This window comes from Ciconia boyciana, chromosome 10 (assembly GCF_034638445.1).
Source record: "Ciconia boyciana chromosome 10, ASM3463844v1, whole genome shotgun sequence".
Lineage (NCBI taxonomy): Eukaryota > Metazoa > Chordata > Aves > Ciconiiformes > Ciconiidae > Ciconia > Ciconia boyciana.
The window spans coordinates 11,675,363-11,699,046 of record NC_132943.1 but is presented as its reverse complement, the minus strand read 5'-3'; the positions used below and the strand labels follow the sequence as shown (position 1 = coordinate 11,699,046).

Sequence of the window (23,684 nt, the reverse complement as noted above, 5' to 3'; positions counted from 1 at the left end):
ATACTCATGACTAGAGCATCCCGTACTTCCAAGTTATGGATATATTATCCAGATGACTGGTATTTCAAAAGAAAACTGTTCTGTTTGTTGATTTTTTGATTCTGTGTCCAAAATGATAGTTTGATTTTATTTTGGGGAGGTTTTCATTATCCTCCATACAACACACACAGCTACAGCTTCAAGTCTAGTTTCAGATTGCGAATCAAACTGGAAATCAAACTGTTTGATTTTGGAAAGGTTGAGCAAGATATTGTCACATAAAAGGATTTTTTTTGTTTATTCTAAAATATTAATTGAATTCAGTTTAAATCAGAGAATACATTTCTCCCTACCAAAATCACATTTTTCAATGAATGCATTTCCCCTTTGAGTAGAAAAAAACACCAAGAACCACCAGGCCATCATCCAGGCCAGTGAAGGTACAACCAGGCTAAAATCTCTTACCTACAGCCAAATAAGGCCAAAAATTATTAACACAAGCTAGCAGAGAAGATGATGGGCAGTAGATAAGGACCCATGTCCCACACAAAGTTTTCTCTTTAGCCTAGGAGAGGAATATGAACTTGAAGTGAAGCAGCTGGAGAAAGAATCCAATATCTAGAAATTATCTTCATAAATTAAATCCCTAAATAAGGAAAGCTGATTCAGGGCACAGCTGAACTGTGACTGGAATTAAACACTGGGGGAATGAAAAAAGAGGAGGTAAAATATCTCCATCATTTGAAAACAATTATGTACTGACACCAAAAAAAAAGGCGGGGGGGAATCAATGCAATTAAATAAAGCTGTCCCGTTTAAACACAGCAATGGGGAGAGATGGAGAGATTATGGGATGATATATATCTTCCTTGAGCTAGTCAGTTTTATTAGGTCTCTAGCATTAAACAAGTTGCTGCTGAACAGAGAGCCTGCACAGGAGGTTTTACGGGGGGAGCGGGTAGGGAAAGCCCACGTGAAGGCAGGGTCTAGCAGGGGACAAAGCCAGCGGAGTTATTTCAGGATTTATTTACAAGCTCTAGGAAGACGAGCTTAGCATTGCTTTGCAGGGAAACAGCAAAGAAATTAAAGGTTAAATCAACCGTGTACAAAATCTCCTGTATAAAATCAGGAGCAGTATTACCTATTAAGCAAGTTTAAACCTGTAACACCCTCAGCAAACCCTCTCCTGCTCCAGGGATGGAGCCGGGCTAGCCCAGCCCTGACGGCACGAGCAGTAGCACGTTTTAGGGTATTAGATGAGGCCAGGACCCTCCTCCTCCTCGGCAGCACGTGGCAGAGGGCAGCTCGCTCCCATGCTCCACGTGGCTACCCGGATGGCACAGCCTGGAGAAGAGAAGACTGAAGAGGAGCACAAGAGGTCTTCCAAGCAAGGTGGTTTAATGCAGAAAGGAAGGACATCAGCTGGTCCCCAAGTCCTTGAGAGACCCAAAGCGGTGGGTTCTGGCTGCAGGAAGTGGGGGTTAGCCTGAGATAGCTGTGACTGGAGCAGGGTCCCTGAGGACGCAGCGGAGGATCCATCACTGGAAATTTTTAAGAGCAGGTTAGATGCACATGGCATCCCCAGCGCAGCCCGGCAGGTGCAGGAGGCCCTGAGCTCTCCTCGCCTCCTCCTTACTCACCTCCTGGCTGATGCTTCAGGGTGGTGGGCTCAGAAATCCCGCCTGGCCTCGGCGGAGCAGGGGCACAGGGATGCCGGCTCCAGCCCCCAGCAAGCAGCAGCTGTACCAACACCCCGAGCATCCGCCGGCAGGCGAGACCACTGCTCCTCGACAAAGTCCTACTGCCAGCTGTAGCGAGGAAACACCGTGAAAACCTACCTACAAACAGGGCGGCCAAGTGGAACCATGCAGCAAAGTTACATCTCAACTTTTTTTTTTTTTTTTTTTTTTTTAAATAAACTGCTTTAAATACCTACTTCAGAGAGCCTGGACAGAGTGGTGTAGCTTTCCTCTCACTATCTAAATAAGGCCCCTAACAATGTTATCACTTTTCAAAACACATCTGTCCCGCAGCTCCTAGCCCAGACAATTGGCAGGTAACCAGTTAATAAATGTCTTCGCCCGACTGTTGAATAGGCTGGCCCCGGCTCAAGAGTGATGTCAGGGCCATTCAATGCGCTATAATTGGAAAAACCTGGGGAAAGCAATCCCGTGTTTTTTAATAAATAAAGAGAGTATTAGCAGCCTCCTGCTTTTATTCACCACGGTGTCTACCTTGTTCGGTAGCAAAGTGGGATTTTTTTTCTGCTGCCGTTCACTCAGTGATTCCTACTTGGAATTTGATGCCAGTTTCCAGATGTGTCTCAGGCCAGGAAGTCAGCAATCAGCCTGGATAAAGCCTCTGGGATTAGCTGCAGATCATCTTCTGACACACACATCCTTCCTGCACCCTCTCTTATGAAACTGGGGCACACCCCTTGTGCCCAAAAATAAAATAAAACTACCCAGAGCCAAGCAAAAGCCCCTGATTAGGATGCTTTGATCACTTTCATATTAAATATGTGGGAATATATTTAATTAATTCAACCCATCAAAGCCCCCGAGGCACTGTTTGAAGGATCTTTACACCACCAGAGTGTTTATATACATAAATCAGTTTAACAGCTGCAGGTTCCCTGTCTGCTGGAGCAGCCCCAGGCAAAGCTCCTCTCCCATAGCTCCTCACCAGCGGTACCCACAGGAAAGCATCAGCTCCCCCGGCTTGGCCGCAGGACGCCTGAGCGGGATGAATCCTCCAAAGGACTCAACCTTAGAGGAAGAAGTAAGGATAATAAATGGGTTTTCTGGGCTCTGTGTGAGCAGCTTTGGGAAGCTACAGCCGAAGCAAGTGGCACAAAGGATGTGGTTTGCATAGAAAATAATCCCAAGCAGCAGCACCCTGACAGCAATGCGCCTTTCAAGCCTCCCCGTGTCCCTGAGAAATGAACTACCCAGGTTCCCCAGCTGGGAGGAGAGGGGCTCAGCCCCAGGCACGTAGTACCGTCTGCTACAGGACGGGGGTCCCAGCCCTGGGGAGTCCCCAGGGGTCAGACCCCCACCCTCCAATTATTAAATTCCCAACAAAATCATTTATTTTTTTTCCCCCAGGCATTTAAGAGGCTGTTGTCAGGCCCCTTTTGCTCACGTTGCGATTCCTTTCATCTCCCCAACAAAGCACAACCAAATTAACGCCAGCTCTCCCCCCAGCAGCCCTCCCCATGCACTCCCACAGCCACTCGGCTTCAGCAGGGCACCTGAGAGCCACTGCCAAAACAGGAAAGCAGGCGCCTAATTGAAAGGGAGTATTTGGGAGTCACCCTACACAAAAATTAGCAGAGATATGCTAGGAAAATAACAGAGTGGGCATTAACGGCAGGCTTATCTTCTTTTTCCATGACTCTAACGTTCGGGACGTGAAGAGGCCAAAAAGTTTCACATACTGTTCTGAGGAGCTGGTCACGGAGAGGAGCATCCTCTCCTTTACATTCATCGCTCCCCCCAAATAACTCAGGCTGATTTTGATGTATGGACCTCCAGAATTAAAATGCAAACATACGCAAGCCGAGAAAACCCTGCATTGCTACCAGGCAGCTGTGCAGCACTTTTGTGCACAAAGTTTTGTGCACAAGCACTGGGTCTTGGTTATGGGTTGAGAAGTCAAGCACTGCCTGATTTCAATTCACCTGCGTTAGGTTTGGTAAAAACAGTAAGCTGTGCCTAGGGAGAAAGAGAATAAGGACGTTTTCCATCCCGAGGAAGGAGCACAGGGGTCTCCATTTCTGGAGGTGGGACTGAATTTTAAGGTGAGCGGCTGGAGACAGCTCGAAGAGGCTGTTTCTCAGACGGCACAGGGAGCCCCTCTCCTCGCTACCCACCCCTGGCCAAGATCCCAGCCTGGAACCGTGACCCGTCCCCGGGGGAAGCACCAGCCCAAGCCAAGGGGAGGATTTAGGATTAACTCCAAAAAATCAGCCAGTCCCCCCCCGCCCTGCAGGCAGCCTGCGGGAAGGAGCAAAAGCCCTCGGGGCCAGGCAGAGGGATGGCGCAGCCTGGCAGGGAGCAGGCAGGCGGGCAGGCAGGCCTGCCTGCACTCTCTGCGGGGTCGCAGCATCTGGACAAGTGACCCAGAGCACTCCCTGTCTGCTGGAACTGCTCAGTCCCTCCAGCCCCAGCTCCGGGCTGCAGGAGCCCGGCCGGCTCTCGGAGAGGGAGCGAGCCACAGCAATACAGAGGAAAAAAAAAAAAAAAGAAAGGGAGAAAAAGCAGCGGGAAGCCCTGCTGAGAAGCCCCCTTTTGTGTAAACACGCTCCATCCTCAAACTAAAAATAAAGGCAAACCACAGGAAGGGAGTGAGTGCTTGGACAATATCCGATTTGGTGTGTGCCTGGGTGTGAGCTGAGGGAATGGGGAGAAGAGCAGGGGACTCCACCCAGCGCAACCACACAAAGGCAGTCGTTTAAGACCTTCAAGATGGACAGGCATTCCTGGAGATTATTTAAATCCAAATAACTGCTGCTTGGCAGATGTGCAGTCCTTTGGTATGTGTGCAGCACTTGGAAACGTGAAGTGAGGGAGAAGGCTGCCATGGTAGGAGCAGGAAAGGCAGGATGACTGCACGAGGCCCATTTTACAGGTTCGGAGACTGAGACCTGACACTGCAAGCTGAGACCCCATAAACCTGTCATAAAACAAGGAAGCAACCCAGGCAAGATGTCAGCTGAAATCCTTCCAGCTCACAGGTCGGTCCCCAAAAACTACCTCTCCCATGGCTCTCCCTGCACACTGCCCTTCGCATCTCAGTCAACGCTGCAGCCAAAGAACCAAACTCAAAACAACTGCACGCACGTGAAGGCTGTGGAGAGCCGACCAGTTGACTGCCCACCCCAAAGGGGTCTCAAATGCTTCCCCAGGTGCTGGGCTCAGATGCACCGCACCCCGCCACTGCCATCAGCCGACTCTCGAAGATGGAGCTTCACCAACACCTGCACGTCCCACCTGCAGCCTCCTGTGCTGCCTTGCAGGAGGGATGCTTTGCTGACGGGTGCAATTGCACCCAGGAGACAAGCATCCATTCATGCCATGCAGAAAGCATGCAAGACAGAAGGCTTCTTGAAGCCCAGCGCTCACCGTTGGTGCTGACACACCACTCAGAGGCCTTCTGGAGAAATGCAGGACCTGGGAGGAACCAACTGTTCAGCCTGGACTCAAAATCGTTCTCTGACAGGGAAGCTGTCTGTAAAAGCAAAGAAACCCACAGCTCTCCCCAGCCAGCCTTATGGCCGCAGGTCCCACCATACAGGCAGCGCTGCTCTGGGGTACTGGTGTTTGGGGCTTGGATCCAGCCACCATCAGTCCAACCTTCTTCCATGCCCTGGAAACCCTCCTCTCTTTAGCCAGCCATGGCTGAACTGCAGCATCTGCGATGCTCAACTGCCTCATTCCTTTCCTTTCTCTATTTTCTGTCAGAAGAAAATGACATAGTGCTTGGCAGTGGAGGAAATCAAAGACAACTACGTTGACCTCAACTTGGGCATGTTTCCTGCTGACGTTTGTATTCCTCTAATTCTCTCCTCCTGGTCCCATGTTCACTTTCCTATCAGCTCTCACCCCAAGCATTCATTTTCTCTCTACTATTAGAAAGGTCTCTAGGTCTGCGTTAAAGGTCTCCTCCGAGCACAACCGAAATGCAAACACCACCCCACCCCACCCCCCCCGTTTCCTTTAGAAAACAACTTCCTATGAAACACAGCTGTTTGGAGCAGGTCAGCTGCTTTCTCTGCAAAACATGCCACACCGAGCACAACCGCGCTCACTTCATTCTCATTAGCAAGAGGCTGCTGAGACTTTTGCCGGATTTCATTTGAGGCATTTCTTACATGCTAAATATAAAATGCAAATGCCTTTCCACAAGGCTCTCTCCAAGAGAGGAGCAGCTGCTGGGGCAGCAGCTTCTGCCCCCACCCCACCATCCTTGTACACCATACCAGCAGCACAAAATAACACAGCAGCGTGCAAACACAGCCGTGCCATCGGCACTACGAACACCTACGTGACTCACCTCCTGCCGCCCGGCTTGACAGCTGAATCCTAACTAAATCAAAACTGAAAATCTTTCATTTAAACTGACTTCAGCGGGTCGCTTGCAACCCCCTAAGGTGCTGCTGGACACAGGGGAAGCCAAGAAAAAGGTGACACCTTCTGTTTACTCAGCTAATTACACTTTGTTATTACTGGAGTGGCTGCTGTGGCACTCGTGGACCCCTTCCACCGCAAGTCCCCGCGTCTTGAGATGTGTTTCCCTGCAAACACCTCTCGGGGATGAGGATGGAGGGAGGGGAAGGGGGCTCAGGGTGCAAGCAGGGCTGCAGGTGGGAGCCCCGAACCTCCGCCTTGCCCAAGCTGGAGCCGCTACTGCAGGCTGAAGTCAGGCTGGGGAAGGTTAACGGGGGAGACGTGCACCCACAGCTCCTTGAAACCCCAGCAGCCACCTGCCCCAGCCCACCCAGCTCCCTCCTCGGCTCCCCAGCATGGCGCTGGGCAGCAAATCCAGCGGTGCGCAGCCCAGGGCCAGTGCTGGTGGCACAGCTCACCACAGCCAGGGTCTAAGTCACCTCAGGGGACACCGGGGAGAAGATCTCCTTAACGCAAAGTCACGATCCTCCGTTTTCACGGGCACAATGCTTAACGCAGAGTTAGACAGCAGAAAGCTACAAAGAGCAACTGCAAACACAGCCGCTCTCCGTTATTGGAAACCTCTGAGTGCAATACAAGTATAACAAGCGCACACATTGAAAGCTCGATTCCTGAGGTTAAACATCTAAATTAATAAGGCATCTTCAGTCATGCTCTGGAAATACTTACTCCTTGCAAAATTATGGGTTGCCTCTAAAAGATTGGTACCAAAGGACAGGGGTCATGTGTGGAAGCGCTGAACTCTACCTCTGCCCAGATGTGTAACTTCACAAAGACACCTAAGGAGAAAACCTTGGGGGATTAACACCTCCTGACCCCAATGCGATGAACCCCCAGTTTTACCTGGATCAAGGTGTGTAAAGGACCCGATGACAAAGTCCAGCGTCGAGACAGCCAGTAGGAAGAGCAGCAGGAGCTGGAGCCTGATGATCCACTTCACCCCCGCCAGGTTGATCCCCAGCAGGCCCAGCAAGACAGCCAGGGAGATCCCGCGCACTGCCCAGCTGTTGCTGAGGCTCAGGACATCTGCGATGGACTCCGCAAAGCCAGTGATGTACATGGCACCTGCAGCGCACTGAAGGACAGAGCTCTGTGAGTGCCTGCGGGAGAGCAAGGGATCCCCACCCACAGGCCCCATGCCAGGCTGGGGGGTCTCTGTTCAGACAGACAGACAGACATTCACTGTCACAATACAATCTTTAATGTCACTCTGGCCTACAGGGACTGACCCTTATTGCTGTAAGACAGCACGCTGCCAGGGCAGCATACCTACTGCCCGGGTGAACAGAGAAGGCTGGGCGCTAGGGCCAGCAGCCCAGCAACTTTCCACTGGCCTTACAATTTACCCTCCACTAATGCTCCAGGAGAAACCACACTGGCTTCTGAGGGAGAAAAGGATGAGTCAACCTCTAAGTTTCTTCCCTTCTTCTGTTTCTCTGAAGGAAAGGGTCCCAGTTCAATACCTGCCTGAAGAATGGCAGTTTGCTTCCCCCTTCATTGCCTCCCAGGGGTTATTTTTAACTCGGTGTTTAGTTTGGATGTGAAGTCTGATGTTTCACCGGCTCCCCATCTCGTCGCTGGAACGGAGCCTGCGCTTTTGAGGAGAACGCATTGTGCAAGCCATGCCCCCTGAGCTCCCGGGCAAGCTGCTTGTTTGTCTTGCTGCAGGGCAGGAGACGCGCTCTGCCCTGGGTGGCTGAGACTCTGCAGGACGGGACATCTGAAGCACAGGTTCAGGCCTCAAACCCCACTGCGGGACAGCAATCCTAAATACGAGGACACTTCCCTCCAGAGGTTCCCACTAGCTGACATTTCCGCAACAACCCTTCCCAGTGCATGGCATCCCCGGCAAACCAGGTCGGGGCACACAGCTGGACGCCGTCACGGGTAGTGTGACCTCGGGTCCTGCGACCCCACTACCCCTCTCCACGGACGAGGGATGTGCAGCACAGCTCCCACATGACTGGAAAGGAAGAAAACCCCCACTCAAGCCAGCACGAGTCAGAGCAGACCCCTCCTTCGCTGCAGTTCCCCCTTGGACTGACCAGCACTGCTCCACTGAGGGTGCTCAGGACAACCTCACCCACACCCGGGAGCTGTGAGTTCATGCACGGTTTTCGGCAAGCAAGGTGTGTGGGATTTACCTGCTCAGACTTGGACACCTACAACTTGGAGATCCTGGAGAAGGATTCACTTCCATCATAGGCAGACACCTAGCACAGACTGGGTGAACTACACCCTGAAAGTCTCCCTTTCTCCTTGCTGGTAGCCCCACCATGAATGTCTCCACCAGAGAAGTCTCAGACTCTGAAAGGTAGTCCCCAAATAAGTGGATGTATTCTTGTTTACTTGTGTTTAGCATGGCCTACACCACCATGGAGTGGACCACGCATGTCCTACACGGGTGGTCTCTCCAGAAAGCAGATCCCCCCTGAGCTAGCAGAGGACAACACCCCACACCTGCACAGCTCTGCTTGGGGCACCCACAAAAACTGCACTTGAGACCTGAAGCCAAAAAAACCTCCAAACAGAATCTAACTCCGATAAACGCATTAAGACCAGGTGCAGTTCTTTGCCTCTCACATGAGGAAAAGCCCTGAAGACAGAGAGCAGTATCACCTAACCCCAACTCCCTCTACCTGATGAACATCAGTTTTTGAAGAAGTTGTTTTCTTCACTAAATAAGTTTTCTTTCCTTTCACACCAAGGACAGCAATGTGCAAGGACACTCTGAAGGGAGCAGAGCGGAGCGAGCCTCTGACAGTCAGCACTGCAAGCCTCCTTGAAGCCTTTCCTCTGATGAACCATGAGCATCACCAGCAGAACAGAGGAGCTGGGTGCCCACAAACACCCTGCTGCTCTGCACACAGCAATGGCCAGTGGCACCGTGACATAGGCTGGTTTCTCATGAACTACCTGTATTGAAATCAGAACTGAGTTCTAGGCTGAAATTTGCAGAAATCAGTCCCTTACGAGCCTTTGTAAACCACATACTTTGCTGGGTGAGGAGCATAATTGATTTTCAACACCCAGACAAGCGCTGCCACTATCTTTGCTTTTAGGATTTTAGGGCTGGACCCCGAAAAACCTCTGCTTGCACAGAACAGGTCTTACCACTAACCACTCCAGGAAAGGAGACCGCGGAGAAAAGCACCAAACCCCGGCCTCGCGGTTAGAGCTGCGGTGACCAAACACGCATCAGTCTCCGTAGGACCTAGTAGACACGTGCTGCATCATTTAGGGCAATCTGATTAAGCCTCTCCTCTGGAGCATCCCAGGAGGACAGCAAAGCCCATCCAGGTCTCAGCTCGCCTTGGCTGATGCAGCAGGAGCCCATCTCTGCAGCAGCCCCAGGGCACTGGGCCACCCCTCATCTCCCAGGGCATCAGCAGCACGTGGCCAGTCCCCACTTGCCCCAGTCAGACCAGGGCATGGGGAACACCCCCATTTCTGTCCAGGCTCACCTCGTGATGGAGGCTACAGTGCAAAGCACTGGTGCAAAGCACGTTGGGCAGAAAGCACAGCCAAAGAGAAGGGAAAGGCACCAACTTTCGGGAGCAGGCAAAGCGTTCCTAAGCGAGCTGCCAGCTCCCACCCCGCAGCCCCCCGTGCACACAGGAGATGTCTAGGCAGGGGCTGGGGCTGCCGCAGCCCAGCTTTTACAACCCTCAGGACAGGCTGCAACCTGATTGCTTTCCCAGACAGGGTCCGCTCGGAGAGCGAGAGTGGAAAATATGACAGGAAGGATTCTCATGTGTGGCCCATTTCCATATCTTGGCTTGTAACTGTGTATTTTATGGACACTTGCTTTTAATCTGGAGTGAAAGGAGAAGAGGGGATTATTTTTGGTTTGGGGGTTTTTAAGGGTTTTCGGAGATTGCTGCAAGCCAGTCAGTTAAAAACAAACGTCAATAAAAATGCTTCTCTGCTCACCACATTTTATACTGTTCATAACATCTTTATGGGGGGAGGGGGTTAAGCTACTGCACGTTTAAGAGATTACTTTCCATTCTTTATGTTTACTACTTGTGTATTTCGGTGCTTCCCCACCATGACAGCTCCTTGGGGCCTTTCAGAAAACCCAGAACTGTGACTTTTGGATCTCAAGAAGTCAATTAGCTGTGGCCCTTACCGCTGCCCAGCTCTCCTCCCATACCAGCTCCACTTCTGCTGGCTCCCGCAGAGAAGCAGCCAAGGCTTGCCCAGTCCCTAAGGGCATGGGGAGCACGCCAAGGCCAACCTGCCAGCCCACAGCCGCTCACTGTGCTTCAGGTGGCCACCCTGGCCTCTCCCGCTTTGGTTTCAGTCAAGTCTATTGCCAGCAAGGGCATGTCCTGGCAATGGGGTTAATTTGGGATGGCAGGGCACGTCCTGCACAGTTTGCTTGTTCATACACCCAGTTCCTCCACCGCTGTGACCCATGCCAAGCAGCGTACTGCCATGCACAGGCTTGCTCTTGGGGAGCAGAGCGGGGCTGAATGCTCCCCGTGGTGCTCTCCCATGCTGTCCAGCATACTGGAGCATTACTCAGATTTTACTTGGAGCATTACGTCCTGCAGCAGAAAAGCACAAGATTAATACCTGCATTGCAAAGTTTCTAAATCTTCTTTAAATAACTTTTTTTTTTTTTTTAATTACCTGGCCAAAAATATAGAGGAGGCCGACGGTCCCCCCTACTTGACCTCCAAGGACAGTAGAAATCATGGAGTAGACTCCTCCACTTCTGATGCTGCACTTCTCACACACCCCAATTCCAGATAAGACCGTCACCAGGGCAACCAGGATGACAAAGGACACCAGAAACATGCCCATTACAATGCCAGTGTTTCCCTGGAATGGAGAAAAAAGAAAAATCAAATAAAGATCAACTCACACCAACTCTGTTGTGACAGAAGAAGGACCCATCCGCTTCTAGTGACTAGTGGTCAATGAATCCGGAGTCATTATAGATTAAAAAGAAAAACACACACACACCCTTACTTATCTAATTAACGTAACTGATTGCCAAATTTACAGCTCCTATTAGCATGCCTTTGAAGACGACCTGCCTCATCCAGGGGCTGGACAGACCTTTGCATGAGCAGGTTCTGCTCCGTCACCAGGCTCCTGCATGAGTCACTGATTTTGTCCTCTGGTTTAAAAAGAACGAAGTCAAACAATGATTCAGCCACCGTGGGGAGGGGATCACCGCCTATTTGCATGTTTTAGAATGACATGCTGGGAAAAAAAAACCAACCAAACACTCATAACAAAAAGTAGTTTCAAAATTGAACCTCTGGGATTTGCAGCAGCTGATTTATTAACAGCATCAAGCTCGCATTTTAATTTTTCAGAACATTTACCTTTAAAAGCTCTGATCCTCCCAAACAATGAGATACCAAAGAGCAAAACCCCAAAGGCAACATGGCGTGGAAGATAAATAACACTCTCATAAACCAGCGCACGCTGGGCCGTATCTGCAGGACGTCCGCCGAGTGGCAGGTGGCTCTCGCCCTCCCTGTACTCAGGGGAGTTTTGTGCAGAGGATTCAGCCCCGCTGAAAAAATCCTTATTCCTGCTCGGGGCAGAGGGAGGGCCCCAGGAGGAGCTGCTGCACCAGCCGTGGTCTCACGGTGGGGTGAAGAGCAAAAGCTTCTGAAAAAACCCAGCTGCAGGTCCCTGTTGGCAGCTTTAAGGGCCAGCATCACCTCTATTTTGGGGGGGTTCAGTTTAGGTCGGATTTTCAGAAAGAGAAGGTGCTCAGTACCTCCAAAAGCATTCAAGCACCTCTACTGAGCTCGGGACCTTCCAACTCTCTCGCGCATGGCTGTAATTTATTTTCCAGGGTCAAAAGTTTTCCCTCATGCTCCAGCCCACCTTCGCCTGCTGACAAATCGCTCAGCCCAGTGCTCAGGGATTCCAACTGTACGATCAGAAATCTCCTCCAGTGCCCAGCGCTTCGTTAACGTCTGGCTTCCCTTCCCCTGCCTTTACTCCTATTACAGGCCATGTCCACATCACTCCTTTCCAACCTTGCTCCTTCTCCTCCTGCTCCTGCGATGCTCATTTCTGAGGTCATGATAGCCTTGATGGGGTTTATTTATCACCAGCACTAAAAGGCTGCTTCTCAGCTTTGGGGTTGGTTGAAATCCCAGATTTTTTTTCTTTTCTCTTTTTTTGTGAAACAACAGAAACATATCCAGGATGTTGCTATCATCATAAAATCCTATTTTGGTTCAGCATCCCGCTGCCTTTGACAGGGGCTTTATCTGATCAGTAGAGAATGGAGCCAAGGTTTGCTATAAACGCAGCTGCTGGCTGGGTCAGCACCACAACCCACTACTACCCAATACTCCTTTTTTAAAAGGACATTCGTTCTTTTTCTTCAACAGCTTACCTTCAAGTTAAAAGGGTTAATAAATACGACACTCGCTTCAGTTAGAAAAAAAAAAAAAAGCACACATACACAAACATACACATAGCCTTGGGCTCTTCCCGAATCTGCTGGTGGCCCCAGGCAGCTAGTTAATGGGCAATTCAATGGTTCCCACAGAAGAAAGGGTTAACACGAAGACCAGGGAGGAAGGCTGGACTCACAGCAACAATAGCAAGCAGAGAAAGTGGGAAGAAAAAGACCCCATTAAACACTGATGCTTAATTATGGCTTATTTATGCATTCGTGCTGGAAGGTGTTACTGCAGCATTACAATAGTTGTTGAACGTCTCGGCAAGATTAGGGTCCCCTGGCATTGCAAAGCTTTACCAGCCCGGGCTCTGGAAATTTATAGCAAAAGCCTGACTCTGCGAACAGCTCGACATATGACCGTCCTCTGCCAGGGGAGCTCTATGCCAACCCCAACTTCTCCTCCCTTCCCTTTTATGCTCGCTTCCAGCTGTTTCAGTTTTTCTTTTATTTACTGGCTTTATTTTTATTTGCGTTTGCTCCAGCAGTAACTCGCTTTCAAAGGAGACGTGGAGGAAATAAGATCAGGAGCTAGGAAAATCATCCTGACTTCTCCACCACAATGACTGCAGCTCCCCTCAAAGCCTCCAGTGAAGCAATCTTCAATACAGATCACAAGTGTCTTCCTGCTCCTTTTGGAAGACGTCCACCATGCCTGTGACACGAACTCATGCCTGTGACATGAACTCTGCCCAAAGCTCAAATCCCACCCGTCCCTGGGGGAGCTTTCCTTCTTCTAAGGAGAAAATTTAAGGGACAATACAACATTTTGCATCAGGAGGGGAGCAGAGACACTCTTCCAGGCTCTGACCCTCACTGAGATACTATTCTGGATCCACAAGTGGAAGTTCCTTTGATAGCAATGACAACTTCCCCTGACTGAGGACTCTCCATTCAAGATATCGGGGACTCCGACACTGACACAGTTGGAAGAGACCTGCTTCAGTGGTGTTGGGAAGATGGCCGAGTAGCTGTAACTACAGCAATACGCTTTACCTGAAAAGCAGTTATGTTGCCTCAACAATACAACACAAGGGTGTCCCTGTTCATTGTCAAGGTTGGTGGTTGTGTTTTTCTTTTCCTTTCCTAAACCTAAAATAGGAAACCACTTACAAAGACCACCTCAGCTTTACACGTTAGTGGAACTTTTTGAAATGCTACAAAATACCAGAGGACATAAGCAATGCCTACAATGAACAGCACGGAATCCAAAACACTTGGGTGGTGATGGAGATACAAGGTAAGGAGGTGAGGAAGAAAATGTCTATTCACACGTTCAACCCAGTCAGCATGCACTCACCACGAGCCATCCCGTCCTCAAGAAAAGAACCACTCCAAAAATGTTGATCATGCAGGAGGTGAAGACACCATCCCATGTTCCAAAAAGCACCGGCTCCCACACAAACAGCTGGATCTTCCACCAGGGCTTGGTCTGCGTTTCAGATACCTAGAGGAAAGCAAAGCCTTTGGTTTTACCTCTCGTGCTTTACAGGCAGGCTGCAGAAGTGGTGCAACAGCCAGCCACCAACAGTGGGATGGCCACCAAGAGCTGCTAGGACACCACTTTGCTGCAAGTTGTCTCTAAGATGAAGGGGCAGCAGAGCTGCTGGGATCCTGGGCCCTGGAAGAGAGGGTTCCCTGTAATACCCTATTTATATTCCTGTAGGATAAGCAGCAACAGAATCTTACTCAGCCTCAGCAAATTAACCCCATTGATGATGTTACATGAACCAAAACACCACTCAAGGGGTCCTTTACAGAGCCTGCAGCCATACATTGTGCTTCTCCCTCTGTCCCTGCCAAGCACCCCACCAAGACAAGCAGGGTCCTCAGTGCACTGGAGAAGTCTCTTAGATGAGATGACAAACCAGGCTGGACCAACTGGGACTGACAGAGTAGGTTAAGACGGTCTTCCCATCACACACAGTCGTCTCTGATCAGGACACTATTTCTAGAGGGGACTCTGGTACTTGGGGCACCAAGTGAATTTCAGAGCTGCTGGAACCGAGACCTGAAACTCCAGGGAAACTGCAGTTTTTCTATTGCAACTTCTCCCTCCTGCGCTCTGGAAACCAAGTGCCCTCTTTCCCTTTCTAAATAATACACCTCAGGTTTACGTAGCAAAAAGAAGGGCAGTTTTGTTACTTCAGTCCTGTGTTTACCTGCCACTGAGGTGACCAGGAGGAAGTGCAGAGGCCATGGAGGTGGAAACTTGGGCTATGAAGGGAAATGGCTCTCAGACATACCTGCTGCACTTCCTCGTGGAACAGCTCTTGGACATATCCCTCACTTCTGGCACCATTCAGTCTGAACATCATATCCTTCACGTTGCCTCCGCCTGCCCAATGCGCAGCTCTAACACTACAACAGGCGAGGCTGATCCGAGCAGAAGGTCAGCTATTCTCCTCGGTCAAATTCCTGCGGTGCTGGATCCTCCGTTGCAGAAGATTCATGGTTTTATTGCACTTTACTGTGAAAGCAGAAAAGACAGAAGACACGTCTGTTGCTTTCTCAGTATGCAGAAGCACAGGGCTATTACCCAGAAGGAGCCGACAGCGGCTCGTAGCAGATGCTGAACCACAGAGTGACACCACAGCAAGCAGAGAGCAATACTCCCCCAGCACCCTCCCAGGGCCTGCCCGCAGCACAGGCTCTATCATCAGCCTGACATTTAACAGCCCTTGGTGGCCTTTTCTGAATCTATCCACACCCCTGGAGTCCCCAGCATTCTGCAGCACTAGCTCCACAGCTTCCCTGTGCGCTGTCTGGGAAAAGTATTTCCTTTCATTGGTTTTAAATCTGGTGCCTGGTAATTTCATTGCATGCCCCCGTGCTGCGGTGACACGGGACACATGAACTATTTACTTCCCAGCACCACTAATCACTTCACAGCCTTGATCACATCCCCTTCCACTGTACCTTTTGCAAACTAGAGTCCTGCCAATGTAACCTCTCCCCTGACAAGCAACTTCGTTACCCCGCTCTGCCCCTCTTCCAGTACGATGCAGAGATGGAACTGGAGCAGCTGAAGGTGTCCACCACCACAGACCCACGCTCTGCATTCCTGATGCTCTCAGCCGCATCCCCTGCATCGACGTGCAGGAGCCTGTCTTCATGGTCGCACTCACCCTTGGAGGTACAGTCGTCTTGCCCGCAGTGGCCCAACTTCAAATTTGTACCTGCCACAGGCAGACTCCGGCAGTAGGTCAGGCTTAATTCAACACCATGTATGTACCAAAAAAGCAGTATCAGGCTTTATTTCAAAGATAACTTAACACATCTTTACAGAAGGGGAAAGCTAGCACAAGCATTCCTCTGCCTCAAAATTACTGGTTCCTCTCCTCCTTGGGCTGGTTTTCATAGGAAGATCTCCCTCTAATTATGGAGACATGCCTTTATACGCCTCCCTTCAGCTGGCTGCAAGTCTTAACTTCCCCCGAGTGCTCTCGTGATGGCCATCAACCAGTTGCCCACAGTCTCCCACGCCAATTGCCAACAGAGAGCCTCTCTGGCTGTTTCTCAGCACAGCTACACCACGCCGAGGTAACACAGAAGGCTGCAGCCAGAGGGGAGCAAGACGTGCTCCGCAGCTGTGGAGAGGGCAGATTGTCTGGATCGTTGGCTCTCCTGGGGCCAATACAGTTTCCTGGCCAGTTGAGCACACATGCTTACAAGAACCAACCATGATCACACACGGCTTGTGCCAACGGCTGGACACCTTACCTGAGACCACAGACCCAACTTATCAGGGCACAGTGTAGGAATCTCTGACTCCTCAAGCTTGCAAGCTACGGAGGCAAGACAACCAACAAAATGCGCTTTTCCTATTTCACAGGGACAGAGACATACAGAAACCGCTTTGGGTCACTCAGGATTTCTCCATCACAGTCTGAATCCCAGCTCCCAGATCAGCACTTTCACCATCCTGCCTTTATTATTCTACTTCTAAATATCCTATAATAAATAACCAATGCTGCCACTGCTCTACCACGGTGTTTCAGCTGCAGAAGGTCTCCAGCAGCTGGGGTACAATGGCCAGCACGGGGGGTTTTTCTTCGCCCTGTCCACGTGGCCAGTTAAGCAGCACCAAAGCTGTAAGAGTTCATTGATTCCCCGCTGCTCCCTCCCCTCTTCTTGAAGCAAATAACCCTTCACAATATCACAAATGGCTGCTGTTACGGGGAGATTGAGGCTTCAAGCAGGGCAAAAGCAGCAGGAGCAGATGAACTCTAAAGAAACAAAGCTCATGTTTTTATGCAAATAGCCATAGTAATAAAAAAAAGGAAGAAAATACACAACATGAAACAAGATTACAACTGAATAGCCATATTCTCCTAAGATTCCCCAACGCAGCCCTTCCTCGACAGAGATTTCGCTCTGTAAAGGATTCACTGCGGTCATCCAAACTCCTCTCTTTCGCAGCAGTTCCAGCTGGATGTAGAAAGAAGAGGGAGGCTGCAGCCTGCAGCCCCCAGCTCTCCTAAACCACTCCACCAAGGGAGCCCAGAAGGAGATGGCCCCGACCCCTTGCAGCAGCTCAGGGTGGCTGAAGCCGCTCGTTCAGCATGCCCCGTGTGTGACAGCACGGGTAGGTCTGATGCACCCATATTATCAATCTGAAACTTGCAAAATACAGAGAGAAGGGCTCCACGCACGGATTTCAGACCTGGAGGTCACCTTGCAGGAAACATTACCCTCCTAGACGTTTAAACCCCCTTATCTCACAATTTCCTTCCTTTTACTCGGCGTTAAAACCCCCTTTCCTGCCCTGTGCTCCTGTGCCCTTTCCACTTAGCCCCGCTCCCCTCAGTGTAAGAGCTTTCTCCTCTGCAATCGCAGGAAATTGCCTCTCCACTATTGCTCCTCTGCGGCGCTTCCAACCGCCCAACACCTTATTACTTAATCCTGCAATTGTTTACATCCCTCTTCAGCGCATGGATCCATTCAGCCCTACGAGGGAACCGAAGCAAACACAGGAGGGGGTGTAAAGCGCAGAAGCGAGAGCTGAACAAACATGCCAGGACTGACGCTGCACGCGCAGCCACGTCCCGATCCACGCGACGTGCACGTAGTTTTGCAATTTAGGGTCTGAAAGTAGAAAGTCCTTGGGGCAGGAGCCTTCCTCTCGTCCCATGCAGCACGCTACCAGCACAATGTGGTTTCTAAGTTACTGCACAGCACAGAGATGTTTTGCGGCAGTATTATCTATCTAGGTCACCAACCCAGCGGAAGCTTTTTCTGCTGCACAGGCTAGTCTGCCAAAAAAGCCAAGCAGGCACAGTTTTCCTCTAATATAAGCGAGCCTCTAACTCAAAAGTTAATTGATACTACTTTTCCTGAAGTCTCTGCCAAAGACACTAACCAGCCTATAAATTAAAGAAGAACGGTTGTTTTAATCTTTCCATACCATTTAGCGCTCAAGAGAGCAGAAGAGCGTTAGCAAAGCTACTCGCAGAAACGTTACAAAGGCTCATCTCCTTTTCCTGTGACACTTCTATATTTAATTACAAAACCAGATTCCTACAGAAGAACTTGCCGTGCCCTCCGCATCCTTTCAAAGCAGCAACATTTTATTAATCGTCACATTAAAGCCATTTCTGAGCTAAGCGTCGCTGCTCCGAGCTACTCAACAGCTGGCTGATTTTAAAGAGGAAAGGTTAACGCCTTCCCAAGCGCAACTGCGTGTGGTCCCGCGACCTCCGAAGCCTCCGGCCCTGCCAGAAGAGGCACTTCCAAGCCGCCGGCCCTCGAGGGACCCAGCAGCCAACAGCACTTTAGTCTTAATAAATCCCCTCAACTCCTCTCCAGGTCAAGTTCTTAAAAACACCTAATTTAGGGGACCCCGAGGAAGGCAGGAATTAAAGGGAAACAAAGCAGCCATCAGTGCAACGAAGGTAACGCCACGCGTAGCAGCGCCTGGTTATTCCCAGTTACTCATCGACTGCCACGGCCGGGACCACTGCCCCGCTCCTCCTGCTCCCGGCTGCCCCTGCAGCCTCACCGGCGCTGCGGAGCACGGGAGCGGGACGCGAGCCCCAGCAGCGGCATTTCCCGCCGCGGTCAGACGGCTGCGGGTCTGCAGAGCCCGCGGCCGTGCCAACGGCCCCGGCCCCGGCCCCGCTCGGGGCTGCCGGCCCGGCCCGGCCCGGCCCGGCCATCGCCGCACCGGGGCTGCGCCCACCCCTTCCCGGAAAGCGCTGCAAGTACCTGCTCGCTCTGCCCCTTTTTTCCCTTTTCTCTTTTTTCCCTTTTCTTTTCTTTATTTTCCTTTTCTTCTTTTTTCTTTTTTGTTTCCTTTTTTCTTTTCCTTTTTTCCCTCCTTTTTTTACTTTTTCCCCTTGCTTTTTTTGCTATTCTTTTTTTTTGCTAGTCTTTCTTTTTGCCCTTTTTTTTTGCTTTTGTCTTTTCTTTTTGCCTTTTTTTCCGCTGCTTTTTTTGCTTTCCTTTTTTTATTTGCTTTTCTTTTTTGCCTTTTTATTTGCCTTTTTTCTTTTGCCCTTTTTTTTTTTTGCGTCCCCCCCCCTCCCGGTTTTTATTTTTTAGCTCTTCTTTCCCCCGTTTTCACCACCCCTCCACCCCACCCCCCCCCGAGCGAGCTACGGCAAGGCCCCAGGCGGAGGCAGCAGCGGGCGAAGCGAAGCGAAGCGAAGCGAAGCGAAGGAAGGTGCCACCCGCGGGTGCCCCCGCCGCTGAGGCCCGTACCCCCCGGCTCGGCCCCGCTGTGGGGGCGCGGTGCCCCCGCCGCCCCGGCCCCACTCACCTGGCGGCGCCCCGCCCCGCCCCGCCCCGCTCTCCCGCGGCGCCGCCTCCCGCGGGCGGCTGCCACGTCTGCCCGGGCGGCGCTGCCCCCCCGCAGGGAGCCGGAGCTCGGCCGCGGGGGAGCCGGCCGGCCTGCCCGGCTTGGGCTGCGGGCAGGTCCCCCCACACGCGGGGAACGCGCCGGTTGTTTGCTCCACGAGGGGCTGAGACACCCGCCGCGCCAAAGCGAGCGGCAGGCGCACCGCTGAACGCAGGAAACCGAACGCGTGAGGGGTTAGGAGCAGACTTGCACTAAATCCGAAATGACCAAAAAAATAAATAATGACATTCATAGCTGCTCCGTTTCGGCAGGAAGGAAGGCTGCCAACCACAGGGAAGCGGGGCTCCGATTCCGCATAGGAGCGGTTGCAACCTGCTTTCAATAGGAACTCACTTCAGCGTAACGTCCCTGTTCAGGGCTGCCAAGAAACCCTGTGACCCTGCGTAGACAAAGCTCCATCTGAATTAAAGGCACGAATTTGGGATAGTCTCACTGTTCAAATCTAAAATTGGGATAGTCTCACTGTTCAAAACAGGTTCAAATCTAAAGCTAAACACCCTTCCTTAGAACTCGAATGGCATTCACTGACCTCGTTTACTTCCAAAATGAAGTAAGGCACAATGAGTTGGGGCCATTTTAATTTTCAATAAAGTATCCACACAAGACATCCATGTAATCTAGCAAACCCTCTTTGATTTTCCAGAGTGTCCTGCAGAGGCAAAGTGTACGCAAGCCTTTACTCTTGGACAGAAACAGCAAGGACAAGCGAGTGGCAGAAAAGGAAAGCAAGAGTTCAGAGAAGACAGACAACTTCTCAAAGGAGGATGAAGCCTACCTGAGGAAATCGGCAGGTATCTCCCCAAGATATCCCATTCCTGGAATATTTTGGAAGCTCTCCTCCGGCTCCCTTCTCTTTACACTCTTTACAACTACCGGGGAACAGGTTCAGCCAGATTCTCTCATCCTGAGGGCCAGTGCAAAATCTGAAATAAGTATCTTTGATTTGTTGCAGACCTGGTGAAGAGTCACTGATTCACTAAGGACCAAGTCCTGTGGCTTGCCTGCAGGCACGTCTGCCCCTACACACACGTGCACGCTAAGCAAGAGCTGAAGTTTCTTGGGGCGGTTGCCACTGCCACCCCCCACTGCTGAACACTCCTTCAGGAAATCCTGCCTCCCTGCTGGAAATAATGACTGCAGAAATCCAGCAAAAGGTATTTTCAAGGACCACACTGACACATTAAAATCACCAAGCACTGCTGTTAAAAAGCCCTTTCAGGAGTGCTCGGCGTTGGTCTCCGTCTGCTCCTATTTAAGTGATGGCAATTTTCAATATTTTCCTTCTTGGCAAGAGAATCCAGTCGGCAGCACTCCTCCGGCGGGGCTGTGTGTGTTTCTGAGGAGCGTGCTGCTTTTCCGTACTCAGCACACGAGCAAAACCATAGACTGACATACGCTGTCACTTCTCCAAGGGCAATCAACAAGTGGCAGTCGTGCAAAGCAGTTTGCTGTCTTTAAAGAACAGGCTTTGAAAATAAAGAGGTAACCCCAATGCAAGAGAAGCGGCTCTAACTTAGATTACTCATAACAAATATGTAATGATGTGGAATGGTATAAATTCCCCCAACGCACGCTCGGGACAGCTGCGTGACTCTCAGCTGGCTCAGCCACCAGTGTGTTCATGTGAGCCTTCCTCGGCACTACTCTGAGGTCTACACCACCTTCCAGGAAAACCATCGCAAACCATTTGAGAAAGTTTTTTAAAAGGCCTAATTAAAAACTCTCTCCTTATGCTGAGTATCTTAGCTCTACTGGGAGGAAAAGGGGGGAAAAATGCAACTAAAAGCTATAATTGTTTTGAGTTCCACAGACCAAGAGGAATCCTTCCCCTCGAGCTACGTAGGTCCTCGGGACTGTCAGATGGACCATCTGAAGCCTGGCACACACGAATATCAGACATCCTGAAGTGTGATTTGAGAAGACTTTTGATAGTCCATATGGTGTCACTCGGTGGAAACTCCTCCAGCGGATGGAGTCCGGAAATGGATTTAAGAGAGTGAAGGAGGTGACAAAAGGTTATGTGGGATAAAACAGGTAAAGGGAAAAATACAGGGGTGTCAAAGATATGAACGTGGCCCCCAGAAACAGGGAAAGTAGCAGCACAGAGGTCGGTCAGCAAGAGAAGATGGGAATTTGAAATGTCCACAGGTCTGAGCAAGCCCATGAAATGTGAAAAGGATTGATTCTTAGTAGAATGGATGTTAATTATCACATACCTCATCATGGTCTTCTTCAGTTGCCAGTTAGGAAAGACATACCCGTCTTTCCTAACACAGCAACGCACAAGCTGATCTCCCTGTACACACACAGCAAACGCTTTACACGAGGACAGAACTGTGAATAAACTACACAATTTAGCTAATCACATTGCTTAAAGACCTACAGACAAACCCTAGATCAACAGTAAAACAGGCTGTTACATGTAGAGTATGTTCCTAGACTAAATGAAGAGCCAGCCTTTTTCTGTTGAAGTTCACTCATAGCTGTAAACTGTAAAATACTTTGCTTTTAAAATGCATTTTACCCAATTTTGTTCAGTGCGTGTATACAGCAGTTATCGATACAGTACCTGAGCATCACCACAAACAACATTCTTGTTTCAATGCCTTAAAACAGACTTTCAGGCAACACAGAGTGACTCTGAGAGAGCCAGCGCTGCCAAAGCGCGTTTCCGTACCCCACGGGCAGGCTCGCCCTGTCCTCATGGCTCATTTTCAAGTAGCTGCAACATCTACCACTCTAGCTACGTGTTTGACTAGGTGACTGATCATCCTGTTTACTTTGATTTGACACTTTCCTTTAAGCTAACGAATACCATCTTAAAGAAAATCCTCCTTTCTGACTCCTGTTTTGGAGGAAAAGATTACTTTGGCACACTGGTATCCTTGCACTTGCTTATCCGTCTTTCTGAGCAGAAGCTTTCTTACACTGTTCTGATCTGTCTATAATTAGCATTATAACAAAGATGATTTCAGGAACTGGCAAGACAAATGGAAGAAAACACAGGACTTGAGAGAAAACAAAGAAGTCATCCTTTGAGCTTCTGATGACATCCTCTACTTTGTTCTTACACATCACCGCATGGTCGAGATTGCCTTGCCATTACCCTGAACACATTCCCAGCACTCGTAGTCGTTGCTTTATCATCTCTCATGACTCAGTTTATCTTGTGACAAGACAGACCGATTAAGGAAGCGCTGCTCCTGAAGAGCTTTCAGAGTGTAAAAATTATACATCTTGAACAGGCGTTATTCCTATTACGACGCAGAAATTTTTTTTTAAGTTACACTGCTAAACTAATGGAATCCTCTTGGTTTCACTTAGGCCAGAGTACTGCTTTTGATCTAACAGCAGTTACAAAAGCTGTTACTTCTGCCTCTCTGAAATGGCACTAATGACCACATCTCACCATGAGAAAAAAATGTATATGCAAATAAAAGTGAAAACTAAGATGCGTTCAGTGGCACAGCTTGCACTTCTATAGCTGGGCCAGCTTAACTCTCTCAGGCTGTGCAGCTGAGAAGATATTACCTCCTCTAAATGAAGGCAGCTACATACAAGCTACTGCCAGTGCACTGACCTACATCAAAAGATACCAGCACAAAGCTTGGTCTGGGACTAGGCACCCACATTTCTAGCTGAGAGGCTTGAAAGGTGCAGTCGCTGGCCAAACAAAAGCCAAGCCGCTTTGCTACCAGCAGGCAGCAGCGTACAATTATCACGCAGCAACGGGCCTTGGCTCTCCTGCGTAAGACAGGTAGAGCTGCCCAGGGAGATGGACTCCAAGTGGAAAAAACAGCAGTTACTGGTACACCCAGCAAACATCCAAAGTAAGTACAAATAATGGAGGGAGGCACTGGATCCCGTGCTTTTTGCATGATGTGCATAGCTGCTGACACTGGCAAAAGCGATGTAGTTGGCTAGACTGCAGAAGATTTTAAGATGGAACCTCACCAAATCACCGTATTTAGTGTCTGCCAGTGACTCATACATGTATGCATTTGACTGCCTTTGAAATTCAAAAGCTGGAGCAGATGCTGCAGCAGGGATGCTATGAACCTGAAGACCAGCCCTGATGTGAAAGGGGAAGGACGCTGCGGAAGAGGCAACTTACCTGAGCGACCGGGGCAGGGCTGCTGGCTTCTGAAAGGACAAGACACACGGGCTCCGTTTTAACCCCGTTCCAGTGGAAAGCTCTCTTCTTTAAACTCCG

General features: G+C 50.2%; 1 protein-coding gene and 1 long non-coding RNA gene across 8 annotated transcripts in view; one reads left to right on the top strand and one right to left on the bottom strand.

Moving 5' to 3' along the window:
* The window catches only part of SLC12A8 (solute carrier family 12 member 8), a 59,249-nt gene extending 35,565 nt beyond the window's left edge, over positions 1–23,684 (bottom strand). For 2 of the 6 annotated variants that reach the window (XM_072874746.1, XM_072874749.1), the window contains exons 1-5: positions 15,741–15,943; positions 14,859–15,082; positions 13,913–14,059; positions 10,809–11,000; positions 7,014–7,245 (exon numbers count right to left, since the gene is read on the bottom strand). In XM_072874746.1, the coding sequence (XP_072730847.1) occupies positions 7,014–7,245; positions 10,809–11,000; positions 13,913–14,059; positions 14,859–14,930 (643 nt within the window). In that variant the 5' untranslated portion in view covers positions 14,931–15,082; positions 15,741–15,943. Of the gene's footprint in view, positions 1–7,013; positions 7,246–9,284; positions 9,385–10,808; positions 11,001–13,912; positions 14,060–14,858; positions 15,083–15,740; positions 15,944–19,372; positions 19,624–23,585 lie in introns of those variants that run through there. The other 4 variants (XM_072874748.1, XM_072874747.1, XM_072874750.1 and 1 more) reach the window with 4 other exon arrangements.
* LOC140657550 (uncharacterized) lies at positions 18,576–21,229 on the top strand. Of its 2 annotated transcripts, none has more exons than XR_012044386.1 (3): positions 18,576–18,811; positions 20,115–20,262; positions 20,424–21,229. It is a non-coding gene; the product is annotated as an uncharacterized lncRNA (long non-coding RNA). The 2 variants fall into 2 exon arrangements; XR_012044385.1 differs by having other exon boundaries at positions 18,576–18,815.